The 15,023-nt window shown below is 37.8% G+C and overlaps 1 protein-coding gene across 1 annotated transcript in view; it reads left to right on the plus strand.

Annotated features, from left to right (window-relative positions):
• Nucleotides 1-15,023, plus strand: part of ACER3 (alkaline ceramidase 3) — a 145,939-nt gene that overhangs the window by 98,961 nt on the left and 31,955 nt on the right. The window contains exon 7 of the mRNA XM_061150906.1: nucleotides 9,635-9,693. Coding sequence (XP_061006889.1) covers nucleotides 9,635-9,693 — 59 coding nt within the window. The remainder of the gene's footprint in view (nucleotides 1-9,634; nucleotides 9,694-15,023) is intronic.

Below are 15,023 nucleotides of genomic sequence, written 5' to 3' on the forward strand. Positions count from 1 at the left end.
TGGAACTCTTTTTTTTTTTTTTTCTTCATTGAATATCTCTTAATGTCCCTCAGCACAGTGGTATTATGGGGTCTTATTTGGGAAATCTTATGCTAAATACAAGATCATGTAGAACATGAGAAGAGAAAGAAGAATGGAACCAAATTGTGAATCATTGACTGTCATGCTAGAGTTTGGAATGTGTTTTGTCATTGATAGAGGCATAATAACTTTATAAGATCTGTTTCAGATAATTTTGGCAGTTGTATGTAGGCTGGATTAGAAGGCTGTATAGTTTAGGCAGAATTAAGATTTTAAACTAGTTCTGAATACCTACAAAAACTATGTTTTTACAGAGTCTCATTGCCTTATGAGTCTTATGAAATTACATTACAATTAAAAAGTAGTATCTGCACTTAGCTTACTACTATTTAAACTATCATCTAATTATGTAGGAAGCACCAGCCTTTTAGCCTTATCATATGAGAATTGTTGTTCAGTCACTAAGTCATGTCCTGCTCTTTGCAACCTCATGAACTGCAGCATGCCAGAGAATAATTTATACTATTAACTCCCAAAATAAAATGCCTCTTATATGAGTGTTTTGACTATGATTATAAAAATATGAAGCCACAGTCACCTAGTTCAGTCCCTTCATTTTACAAATGAGAATCCAAGAGTAAGATGAGTGAAGTGACTTATTCTAGCGACTTATATATTGAGACAGTAATCAGGTGGTAGAAAAATCTGGATTCCCCTCACTGTAGCCCTTGGCTTTTTCTGTTAGAGGTTCTCTTTACTATGTTTGGCAATTGAATGAGTTCATTACAAACTCCAAATGCCTAAATCCCATTACCTATTACCACCATAGGTTCCCACTCACTGGGGCTTTGTCCACAAATCCCTACCTGACCTCCCACCCTCATAAATGTTTCTTGACCACAGATGAGCTGAGTGCCTTTCTCCGAGAGTGAAAGACTTGAACTCACTCTGGGCATTCAATGTGAAGCTGTTAATTATTCCAGCGGGTTACTATGGAATTCTTTATTGTCTAAATGTCTTTTACTTTTAAACAGTATCAGAATTACAGAGAAGCTGCAAAGATGATAAAAAGAACTTTTCCCCCAAACCATGTGAAAGTTTTTTGTCAACATGTTGGAACATGATGACTTATGATAGTGTCTACTAGACATTTCCATTGTGTAATTGTTCTCTGTCCTTTCATAATTAATAAGAACTTGGTAGTAAAGTACTTTGAGACTTATGAAAATACTCTTAATTATCAAACTTTGAATTTATTTATTTTTATCTGTTTGGACTCTCTCTTATATTCCTACTTTATACAGTATTTACTGATTTGTAATTATCATGATTTTTTTTGGTATGTCATGATTTCTTTGATATAAAGAAAAGGTGGCAAGGATACACAGAAGAACTATAGAAAAAAGGTCTTCACGACCCAAATAATCACAATGGTGTGATCACTCACCTAGAGCCAGACATCCTAGAATGTGAAGTCAAGTGGGCCTTAGGAAGCATCACTACGAACAAAGCTAGTGGAGGTGATGGAATTCCAGTTGAGCTATTTCAAATCCTGAAAGATGATGCTGTGAAAGTGCTGCAGTCAGTATGCCAGCAAATTTGGAAAACTCACCAGTGGCCACAGGACTGGAAAAGGTCAGTTTTCATTCCAATCCCAAAGAACGGCAATGCCAAAGAATGTTCAAACTACTGCACAATTGCACTCTTCTCACACACTAGCAAAGCAATGCTCAAAATTCTCCAATCCAGGCTTCAACAGTATGTGAACTGTGAACTTCCAGATGTTCAAGCTGGATTTAGAAAGGGCAGAGGAACCAGAGACCAAATTGCCAACATCTGCCGGATCATCAAAAAAGAGTTCCAGAAAAACATCTAGTTCTGCTTTATTGACTATGCCAAGCCTTTGACTGTGTGGATCACCACAAACTGTGGAAAATTCTGAAAGGGATGGGAATACCAGACTACCTGACTTGCCTCCTGAGAAATCTGTGAGCAGGTCAGGAAGCAACAGTTAGAACTGGACATGGAACAGTAGACTGGTTCCAAATTGGGAAAGGAGTATGTCGAGGCTGTATATTGTCACCCTGCTTATTTAACTTATATACAGAGTACATCATGAGAAATGCCAGACTAGATGAAACACAAGCTGGAATCAAGATTTCTGGGAGAAATATCAATAACCTCAGATACGCAGATGACACCACCTTTATGGCAGAAACTTAAGAAGAACTAAAGAGCTTCTTGATGTAAGTAAGAGAGGAGAGTGAAAAGGCTGGCTAAGAACTTAACATTCAGAAAACACAGATCATGTCATCCGGTCCCATCACTCCATGGCAAATAGATGGGGAAACAATGGAAACAGTGACAGACTTTATTTTTGGGGGCTCCAAAATCACTGCAGATTGTGACTGCAGCCATGAAATTAAAAGACGCTTGCTCCTTGGAAGAAAAGCTCTGACCAGCCTAGACAGCCTATTAAAAAGCAGAGACAAGGTCCGTCTAGTCAAAGCTGTGGTTTTTCCAGTAGTCATGTATGGATGTGAGAGTTGAACTATCAAGAAAGCTAAGCGCCAAAGAATTGATGCTTTTGAACTGTGTTGTTGGAGAAGACTCTTGAGAGTCCCTTGGACTGCAAGGAGATCCAACCAGTCCATCCTGAAGTAAGTCAGTCCTGAATATTTACAGGAAGGACTGATGCTGTAGCTGAAGCTCTAATACTTTGGCCGCCTGATGTGAAGAACTGACTCATTGGAAAAGACCCTGATGCTGGGGAAGATTGAAGGTGGGAGGAGAAGGGGACGACAGAGGATGAGATGGTTGGATGACATCACTGACTCGATAGACATGAGTTTGAGTCAGCTCTGGGAGTTGGTGATGGACAGGGAAGTCTGGCGTGCTGCAGTCCATGGGGTCACAAAGAGTCGACACGACTGAGTGACTGAACTGAACTGAACTATCATGATATCTTTTGGTATACAAATTGTCTCAGATTTTGCCAGTGTAGCACTTTCAGGCTGGTATCTGTATCCTTTTGACCTGTTCCCGTTAATCTTTGAGTATGTTTTACTTTTTGGCACAAGAAGATGTTCTTGACTCATCTTGTTCTTTCCCTGCCCCAGGCCTGATCTCCATGGAGCCTTGGTTTCTTTTATTGGAGAATGGAATTTAGAAACCAGATCCAAGTGCTAGATATGTGGTTACATATGTCTTTCCTCTATTAGACTGAGTTATTTGAGGTCAGAAATAGGGTATCTTTTCATCTTTGAATGACGAATGCCTAGTCCAATGTCTGTCACACAGTCTGTGTTCAATAATTCGTGGTTGTTTAGTCACTCTGTTGTGTCTGACTCTTTTGTGACCCTGTGGACTGTAGCTCACCAGGCTCCTCTGTCCATGGGATTTCCCAGGCAAGAATACTGTAGTGGGTTGCCAGTTCCTTCTCTAGGAGATCTTCCTGACCCAGGAGTAAAACCTGTATCTCTTGCATACCAGGCAGTTTCTTTACTGCTGAGTCACTCAGAATTCTCATTCAGTAAGTACTTGGTAGAAAATAAAGTGGCCGGTTATTTGGAACTCCCTTCCATGTTTTTACTTGATCCACAGAATAGACCATAATGAATAAGTCATGGAGAATGTTAGCTCTGAAGAAATACTGAATGTCAGTCTCCCTCATTATCAAAATAATTATTGTATATCTACAGTTTTTGACTTCCCTGCTGGCTCAGACTGTATAGTATCTGCCTGCATTGTGGGGACCCAGGTTCAGTCCCTGAGTCGGAAAGATCCTCTGGAGAAGTAAATGGCAACCCACTCCAGTACTCTTGCTTGGAAAATCCCGTGGACAGAGGAGCCTGGTAGGCTACAGTCCACAGGGTCACAAAGAGTCAGACACGACTGAGCAACTTCATTTCATGTCTCTTCACCTCACAGTTTTTAAGCTCCCACGCTATAGCCTCAGCCTATTTAATTTGCCCTCTTTTACCTCTCTGTTTCATCTGTCTACAAATCTTTCCACATAGGCGTCTTAATGCCAAATCACAGAAGAAAAAATTGCTTTTCTGCCTTGCTCAAGAAATCTTTCTTTTTACTGATAAACAAAATCACAGCATGCTTTTTTCCTAGGCTTCTTAGGGATAAGTACCAGGTCTCAGCTTACACACAGTATATTTCAATGATGCTTTAGCAGCGAGAAAATGCAAATACTATTTTTATTATACTCTTTGAAATTTTGAGATTGAAAAAATTATTAAATATGGAGAGATATGAAAATTCCTTATAGAAATATTTTTAAATGAAAAATTGTAGAGAATGGAAAAGTACATTCTGTTATTTTTTTATTTAAAAATGAATAATCTTACAAGACTCTTGAGAGTCCCTTGGACAGCAAGGAGATCAAGGCAGTCAATCCTAAAGGAAATCAACCCAGAATATTCATTGGAAGGACTGTGGCTGGAGGTGAAGCTCCAGTACTTTGGCCACCTGATGCAAAGAGCCAACTCATTGGAAAAGACCCTGATGCTGGGGAAAATTGAGGGCAAGAGGAGAATGGGGTGACAGAGGTTAAGATGGTTGGATGGCATCCCTGACTCAATGGACATGAGTTTGAGCAAACTCTGGGAAATAAGTGGATAGGGAAGCCTGGCGTGCTGCAGGTCATGGGGTTGCAAAGAGTCAGACATGACTTAGTAACTGAACAACAACAGTCTTTGAATATTCATAGAAGAAAGGTTATGTGTATACTTCTAGCTCCAAGAAAGCCTAGGAAATCAAGCTTTTATAGCTGGACATATCACCATCCTAATAAAATCAGTCTTTTATAAAGACAGAGGCAGGAGTAGATACTGAGTAGGCCACTATGGGGTCTGCCTCAGGTTCCTAGGGGAGAATAAAAATATATAGGATATATAGGATAGCCAGGCCATGGACGCAACCTAGATGTCTGTCAGCAGACGAATGGATAAGAAAACTGTGGTACATACACACAATGGAATATTACTCAGCTATTAAAAAGAATGCATTTGAATCAGTTCGAATGAGGTGGATGAAACTGGAGCCTATTATACAGAGTGAAGTAAGTCAGAAAGAAAAACAGCAATACAGTATATTATCACACATATATGGAATTTAGAAAGATGGTAGCAATGACCCTATATGCGAGACAGCAAAAGAGACACAGAGGTAAAGAACAGACTTTTGGACTCTGTGGGAGAGGGCGAGGGTGGGATGATCTGAGAGAATAGCATTGAATCATGTATATTATCATATGTGGAATAGATCGCCAGTCTAGGTTTGATGCATGAGACAGGGTGCTCAGGGCTGGTGCACTGGGATGACCCTGAGGGATGGGATGGGGAGGGAAGTCGGAGGAGGGGTTCAGGGTGGGGAACACATGTACACCCATGGCTGATTCATGTCAATGTATGGCAAAAACCACTATAATATTGTAAAGTAATTAGCCTCCAATTAAAATAAATAAATTAAAAAAATATGTATAGGATAGAGATGTTTGTGAAGAAAAGAAAATTTATTTGGAAAATCCCCATTGTACTTCCAGGATATAGGTTGTTATCCACCATTAGATATGTTTAACATGCTCTCTGAATAATCCATTTCTTTTGATTTCTCTGTGCTGATGATTTGTAAATCTGTTAATTAAGCTCAGTTTTTTCTTCTAAGATTAGACCCAAATATCCAACTCCTGTTACAGATCTCCACTTGGCTATCTAACTGACACCTCAAAGTCTGAACATACACAGAAATAAAATAAACATTTTCATCCTTTGTCTTTGTTTTTGTATTATTCTTTAACCCAATAAACAGTTTTAACTATGCACTCAACTGCCCAAGTCATAAACCAGGCCATCATAGATGTTCCCAACTTTTACTTACTCCCATATCAAATTGATTATCAGTCAGTTTGACACTTTTAGTAATTTTGATAAGCCTTAAACAATTTATACCATACCTTAAAGTTGTTCTAAGCCCTAAATATCTCCCTAATCTATCCATTTTTCTCCTTTCCCATTGATATTACCCTAATTCAGGCACCGTGTCTCACCTAGGTCACTACAATATCTTGTCAGTGGTCTGTTTTCCATTAATCTTGCCTCCTAATTCATTCTCTGTCTAACATGACAGGGACATCTTTCTAATATATGAGTGATCATATTGAGCTACTGCTGAAACTTTTATTGAGTTTGCATTGGTCTTTACATAAAGTCCCAACTCCTTAACATGACTTGTAAAGCAGATTTGATCTCTGCTTACCTTCTAACTTCATTTTCCTTGCTCTTCTCTCCAATAAGTATGTCCTAGACAGCATTACTTTTTTCTAGTCCCCACAATGTAAGCTATGCCAGTTACTCTCTTCCACCTTCTTTTAATAATGTTTTTTATTACTAATAATTCTTATCCTACTAATGCTTCTGTTATAAAATTAAACATATCCTCCAAAGTCTTTTTTTCTTTCAGTTTTATTGAGACATAAATTACATACAGCACTGTATAATTTTAAAGTGTATAACATAATGATTTGACTTACATACATCATGAAATGATTGCCACAGTAGGTTTAGTGAACATCCATCATCTCATTGAGATACAGTATATTAATGAAATTAAAATCATTTTTCCTTGTGATGAGAACTCTTAGAATTTACTCTTATCAACTTTTACATATAACATATAGCAGTGTTAATTACATCTCATGTTATACATTACATCCCTAGTCCATGGAAGTCTCTTTGATCTGCATAAGTTTAGATTAGGTGGCCTTCCTCTGTGCTTACAAAATGCTCTGTTCAGTCCCTGTCACAGAGTTAAAATACTTCATTTTAACTGCATGGTTACTTATCCCTCTCCTCACTAGGTTGTAATTGCAGGGATCATGACTTTTCTATTCACTGTTATTGCAGCATAGCTACAATTACTGATTCAGGTGGGCAATCAGTGAAGTGAAGTGAAATTTGCTCAGTTTCGTGTCCAACTCTTTGCAAGCCCATATACAGTCCATGGAATTCTCCAGGCCAAAATACTGGAATGGGTAGCCTTTCCCTTCTCCAGGGGATCTTCCCAACCCAGGGATTGAACCCAGATCTCCCACATTGCAGGTGGATTCTTTACCATCTGAGCCATAAGGAAAGCCCAAGAACACTGGAGTGGGTAGCCTATCCCTTCTCCAGAAGATCTTCCTGACCTGACCCAAGAATGAACTGGGGTCTCCTGCATTGCAGGCAGATTCTTTACCTTCTGAGCTATCAGGGAAGCCCAGGAATCAGTCTCTAATAGACTTTAATCTAATACTGTGTTTATTTATTTTTATTGTAAAATACATGGTAGAGGATACAACAAGTAGAGCATTTTCATCTTATCAAGAAATTCAGAGCTATCCTTATACACATACATTGTGTATAAGATACACATTTTGCCCTCTCATTCACATATGTGTATACATCAGCCAGGTTTGAAAGCTAAGAGTAATGGAAGTCACTGTAATGTGTAGAAGCAACAGCCCCTTTTTTCTTTCTTTTCTCCCCCCCACCATTCTTTATTATGGGCATCTTTTATACTGTTCTCATGTAGGCCCCAAGCCTGCAATGTGTGCGGTTCTTGACAACAAAAGCAGACACAACACTCCTCATTTATTTTACCTGTTGTTTTCAAGGCTGAGAGACTTGAGGTCATTCTCAACCAGGCCCTCACCATTCCAGGCTGTATATTAACCCTTTACTCATACCATTATCTCCCCAGGGACTAGTGCAATGCTCAATAGATATGGTTGGATTCTATGTAGTAGAACACAACTAGTAGGCAAGAATCATAGCACGGCCTTAAAGAGAGTTCAAAATAGAAACGTTGAAAGTGAAAGCGGAAAAATATATATCATGCAAATGCTAAGCAAAAGAAAATATGGTATAGTTATAATATCAGACAAAACAGGCTTTAAGAGGGGAAAATATTTCCGTTGATAGAAAAGGATTACTTTGTAGTATTAAAAGTGTTCAATTTGGAAAATTATAATTTAAAATTTGTATGTACCTTTAATATATATAATACCTCAAAATATATAATGAAAAAATTGACTAAACTAGGAGAAAAACTAGAGAAGTCTATAATCTTAGGTGACTTTAGTGCACAATTATCAGTACCTTATAGAAGATACAGAAGACAAACGATATGATTAAAAAATTTGACCTATAGAGCAAATGTAAAATATTGCACCCAACAATTCCAGAAACACTTTATGGTCCACATTTACAGAAATTGACCATATACTTGCTCATACAGTAAGTCTTAACAAATTTCAGATGACTGTAAGCAGAATATAATTTCTGACTATAAAGCTATTATATTAGAATTTAAGTAATATAATTTTAAATAACATGGATCAAAGAAATCCTAGAAATTGGAATTGAATTGAATCAATGGAAAACAGTTTGACACTTATAGTAATTTTGATAATAATATGCCCTCTGATCCAGCAACTACATCCCTAGGTACATACTCTGGAGAAGTTTTTGTATGTGTGCAGTAGAATGTGTGAATAAGAATGTTCGTAGCATTGAAAACTAGAAATAAACCAAAAATGTCCATCAGCACAGCAATGGGTAAATAAGTTGTGATATTTATTTATGTAACATCAAAAGTGATTGAACCATGGCAACATGTAACATAACTGGATCTTAAAAGACAAAAACAAATGTATGTAATGTTATTCTATTGTAAATTAAAATTAAAATTTCAAAAACCTAGTATTTAGGAGTGCATATTTAGGAAACCAGTTTAATTTAATAAATATGTAAGGAAAAGCAGGAAAATGTTTATAAAAAATGTCAGAGGGGTTTTCTCTAAGGAGTAGGGGAGAGAGTTAGACTGGGAAGAGACAACATATATCTTGACCTGGATGATACCCAGCTATTGGCTTTATAAATATTTGTTATGTTATACCTTTATATTCTATGAAGTTTTCTTGTATTTAATAATTCACACTTTTAAAAGTTAAATTTTCCCACTAGTTTCAGGTTTCCAAAATACCTATCCAGTGCTCAGTATAGAAGAGAAAGAGGTTAGTTGTTGGAGCCAAGTCTGAGAAGATGTGGGAACATATAGAATAAAGAACGCAGGGGAGTGGACTAACCTCAGTCAAGAAGAAATGGGCATCTGTTTCTTTGAAAACTAGGAATGGGAGAAAGGATACAGGGAGAGGATGCAGAAACACTTAGGAGGAGAGTTTTAAAAAGTTCAGATATATAAGACAGGAAGTAGAATCATTTGCTAAAAGTGAACCTAACAAAAAGGGAGGGATATCTGGGGAGCATGAGGCAGAAATACACCATTTGTTCAAGTTTCAGCAGGTATTTAAAATTTCTTGTAACCATTCAGAATTCAAGTTTATGTGGGACTTCTGATATTGGTTATTCACAAGCAAGATCTTTCCTCACAGGTTAATATGACTCTTAATTATTTAATTATATTAATACATATGTTCTTTAACATGTAATGAAAGATTATAAATGTTTACATTTAACTGGGAGGGCTATTTTTGTAGGCAAAATATACTTCCATTGCCAAAGAATAATGATCTTACGAACTTCATTTTTCTTTTCTTCTTCAGGTCATGTATGGAATGTTGGTCTTCACTTTAGTGGTTCGATCTATTTATATTGTTACATGGTAAGTAGTTTGGATCATCAAGAGTATACTTAGGTGGTAAATCTATAGCCTAAATTGAAATAACTCATAAAATCCAACTCCAGAAGGGATATTGATAGAAAACTTATAACCGAACATTTATTATGGTGTATTGCAAGGAATACTAATTCTTTAAGCAAGTTGTTAATAGGCATCTTGTGAAAGCAAGACTTTTAAAATTAAAGAAATTTGAGGAAAGCTGTGTATGATGGCCTCCTTTTGAGTATTTATAATGTACATGAGGATATTAAAGGTCTTGAAAACGCCTACAGTAGAAAGGAAAATAATTGTTTTTATGTTTCTCAAACTACTTAACTAAGAAACCCTTTTTGCAGAATATGTCTCAAGAAAGGCTGTCTGTGTCACAGAGAAACAGTGTTCCAGAAAGATCATTTAGGAAGTAGGCATAAACTTTATAGAGTTTGTGAAAAATAAAATAAGTATTTCATGTGAGTACCTGACATAGGGCCTGGCCATATAGCAATTGCTCAGTAAATAAGTAGTATATGATTTATGGGTTTGTTCCTTTTTTTTTTCCTCTTTTATTTAAACTTTCTATTTTGAGATAATTGTAGAAACACATGCATTTGTAAGAAATTAAATAGAGATCATCTGTACTCTTTACCAATTTCCTCAAGTGATAATGTCTTGCAAAACTAGTCTACAATATCATAACAGGATTTGACGTTGACAGAGTCAAGATACAGAACAATTCTATCACCCTCTGTTGTCTTTCTGTAGCCACACACACTTTTGCTCCTACCCCATCCCCTCACTACCTATCCTTAACCCCTAGCAACCACTAATCTGCCCTTTGTTTCTCTAATTTTTTCATTTTAAGAGTGTTATATAAATGGAATCATACAGTATATACAACCAGTGGGATTGACCTTTTGTATTCAGCATAATTCACTAGAGATTGATACAAGTGATTGAATATATCAGTAGTTCACCCCTTTTGTTGTGGATAATATTTCATGATATGGGTGTACCACAGATTAATCATTCACCTGTTGAATGACATCTGAATTTATAGTTTTTTATTTCTAGTTTCACTATTACAACTAAGTCTGCTATGAAAATTTGTTTGCAGATAAGTTTTCATTTCTCTGGAATAAATGCCCAGAATGCATTTACTTGATTGTATGATAGTTATATATTTAATTCTTTTTAAACCTGCCAGACTGTTTTCCAGAGTGGCTGTTATGTTTTGCATTCCCACCAGCACTGTATATGTGACCCATTTTCTCTGTATCCTTGCCAATGTTTGGTATTGTCAGTATTTTTAATTTTAGCCATTCTTATAGATATGTACTGATATCTTATGATATCTTATTGTGATTTTAATTCTCATTTCCCTAATGGGTATTGATGTTGAACATATTTTCATGTGCCTACTTGCCATCTATATATCCTTTTTGGTGAAATGTCTGTTCATGTCTTTGTCTATTTTCTAATGAGATTGTTTCTCTTTTTTTCCAGTTGAGTTTTGAGCATTCTTTGTATATTGTAGATACTAATCCTTCCTCAAATATGTGGCTCACATTTTCTCACAATTTGTACTTAGTCTTTCCATGCTCTTCACGTGGTCTTTCACAGAGCAAAAGTTTTTAATTTTTATGAAGTCAGTTTATCAATTTTCCTTTTATATATCACACTTGGGTGTCCAGTCTAAGGACTGACTCTATGCCTAACCCTAGGTTTTCCCTTGTGTTTTTACTAAAAGTTTTGTATAGTTTTACATTTTACGTGTAAGTTTATATTTATTTTGAGTTAATTTTTATATAAGGGTAAGGATTAGGTTGAGGTCCATTTTTTAGCCTTTAGATATCCAGCTACTCCAGGACCACTGTTTGAAATGGCTATTTCTTCAATGAATTGCTTTTGCACCTTCCTCAAAAATCATTTGAATATATTTATGTGGATGTATTTCTGAGTTTTAAAATTCTATTCTACTGATTTTGGTGTCTATTCTTCTACCAATTCTATACTCTATTGATTACCGTACCTGTAGAATAACTCTTCAAATCATACAGATTGATCCCTCTCACTTTTCTTTCAAAATTGTTTTTGCTATTTGGATTTCTTTGCCTTTACATATAGGTTTTAGAATAATAATGTCTATATTTAAAATCTTATTGGGATTTTGATAGGAATTGCATATTGCATTAAACCATCATATCAATTTATGAAGAATTGATATCTTTACTATGTTGAGTCTTCCAATCTGTAAACACTATGTGTCTTATGTGTCTCTTCATTTATTTGGATAATCTTTGATTTCTTCCATTAGCATTTTGGAGTTGTGATTTTTTTTTTTAACCATGGTATTGTATTTTTAAATCTTGCTGTCCAAACATTTATTACGTATAAACACAGCATATTAATAATAGTACCAGAGAGATCAAGATGGCAGAATAGAAGGACATGGAGCTCACCTCCTCACACAGATACGTCTCACAGAACAGTTCTTATAATTACTACTGAACACTGCAAAAGAGCTCATACAACCAAAGCTGCAAGAAAGTTCACCATGTAACTGCATAAAACAAAAGGGAAAAAAATACAGAATTGGGCTTTGACCTGCACCCTGGGAGGGAACTATGAAACAGGAAAGATTCCCTCATCCTGGGAATGTCCTTCATCAGTTGGGAGATCAGTCAGGACAGAAAGGGAGCATCGGAACGTCAAAGGAGCGTACAGCAACTGGCTTGTGGCAGGCAAAACAGAGAGAGACCAGTACAGAAGATCTGACCACCATACTGCACTCCCTAGCCTGAGTCATGCATCTGCTGTTACATGCAGGGGCTGAGTGCTGAAATTTGGGCTTCAACAGACAAACCTGGGGAGAGGACTGGACTGGGGTTGGCTGTACAGAGATAGCCTAAAGAAGCTGGAGTGTGGCCCAGGCCACAACTGGGGGTATGTACAAGATGGAGCCTACGTCCACCATAGAAGCCCCATTGTTAGTGCACACACAAACAGAAGGGAGGGGCCCTGCCATAGAAAACTTATTTTCCTCTTTGCTCACTGCAGGCACAACTCCCCCTCTATGAGCCCTGGGAGCTTGCAAGCCCTGGCAATTGGCCATACACTGAGGCAGGGCTGAAATCTGGGCTTGCAGCTTTGTGACTGATGGATTTACAACACTGGTGCCTTTGTAAGTTCAGTGCCTGTTGGACATCTCAGTGGATTACTTGTGCTCCTGAGCCTGGAGTGGGTCCAGATTTAGTAGCTGTTGGCTTTGTGGGCATGTAAATGCAGAGGTGGGCCAGGGTCTACACTGATTCCATAGTTCCCATGGCAGTTCCAGGGGAGTGTTACAGCAAGTCCCAGTGCCTGACTTTGGCAGATCTTGGCCAATGGCTTTTGAGCACGGCAGCTGAGGGACATTCATACTGATTGCCTGCATTCCCATGACTGAGGCGGGGCCGAGGGTAGTGCCAACAATGGAGTACTTTGTGAGCCCACACAATGGGTGGCAGATGACACCACAGAGCTCACATTCTGGTGGACAGCTCCTGTGGAGGAATACTCAGTGGTTCCTCTCCCAGCAGAAGCATGCCAGTTCCATGTACCCCACACTGAGTTTTGAATTGGATCTGGGGGTTTCTACTCCAGCAACTGGGGAGCAGATCCTGCCCCTGACAGGGCCGTGATAGCCACAGAGTAGAGAGGAGGCCCCAGTCAACATACAGTGCAGGCTCTGGTCACCACAGCACCAACCCCTAAGAAAGGAATAAGAGCCAGCACATACTGAGGAAAGACATGGCAGGCATCCATACTAAAAAACAAACTTTGCACCAAAAATATTAGTCTCATACAGGCTCCACAGGAATGTGAAAGTTGCTCAGTTGTGTCTGACTCTTTGTGACCCCATGGGCTATACAGTCCATGGAATTCTCCAAGCCAGAATATGGGAGTGGGTAGTCTTTCCCTTCTCCAGGGGATCTTCCCAACCCAGGGTTTGAACCCAGGTATCCTGCATTGCAGGTGGATTCTTTACCAGCTGAGCCACAAGGGAAGCCCAAGAATACTGGAGTGAGTAGCCTATCCCTTCTTGAGTGGATCTTCCCAACCCAGGAATCAAACCAGTCTCCTGCATTGCAGGTGGATTCTTTACCAACTGAGCTATCAGGGAAGTCCCTCCACAGGAATGTTCCCACATAAAAACAGCCCTTAAAGACCACAGTAGATAACTGATCCTCCTAAATTCATAGAGAAATAGAGGTAAAAAGAAGCAGAGGAAACACTGCCAATTAAAAGAACGAGAGAAGTCCCCTGAAAGAACAATAAAACAGACCTCTCCTGTCTACTAGATCCCAAGTTCAAAAAGGAGGTAGTAAAAATACTGAAGGAATTAAGAAAGGCTATCAACAGAAATGTACATCACTGTAACATGGAACTAGAAACTATTAAGGGGAATCAGTTAAAACTAGAAAACTCATTTGCTGAAGATGAAAGCCAAGCTGAAGGCAGTGAATAGCAAACTAAATAATGCAGAAGATCAAATAAATGATCTGGAAGATAGAATAATGGAAATTACCCAATCAATACAGCAGACAGAAAGACTAAAAAAAAAAAAAAATCAATATATGAGACCTTTTGGATAATATAAAGTGAGCCAGTCTGTGTATTATAGGGATCCTAGAAGAAGAAAAAGGAAAGAGGGTTGAAATTATAGTTGAAGAAATTATGCCTGAAAACTTTCCAAACTTCAAGAAGGAAACAGTAGCCAGGCACAGGAAACCCAGACAAAGAGAACCCAAACAAACCTACACCAAGACATGTTATAATTAAAATGGTGAAGATTAAAGATAATGAGGTTTTTAAAGGCAGCTAGAGAAAAACAAAGAGTTAGTTATAAGGGAATCCCCATAAGGCTCTCAGTTGATTTCTTTACAGAAACATTCCAGGTCAGAAGGGAGTGGCAATATATATTCAAAGTTCTGAAAATGAAAAGCCTGTAGTTTGGGATACTCTACACACCAAGATTATCATTCAGAATAGAAGGATAAAGAATTTATCAGACAAACAAAACCTAAAGGAATATAGTAGTACTAAACCTAACCTAAAAGAAATGTTGAAAGGTTGTCTGTAAATAGAAGAGAAATAGGGAATTCCCTAGCAGTCCAGTGGTTAGGACTCAACACTTTCAGTGCCGGTCCCAACTTCAATTCCTAGTTCTGGAACTAAGATCCCACAAACCATGCAGCATGGTGTAATTAAATATATACATACATAGAAAAGAAGCAAGAATCTATAGGAAAGAGAAAATCACGATTGGAAAATCACTTAAATAAGGCAGTACA

Source organism: Dama dama, chromosome 1 (genome assembly GCF_033118175.1).
Source record: "Dama dama isolate Ldn47 chromosome 1, ASM3311817v1, whole genome shotgun sequence".
Taxonomy (NCBI): domain Eukaryota; kingdom Metazoa; phylum Chordata; class Mammalia; order Artiodactyla; family Cervidae; genus Dama; species Dama dama.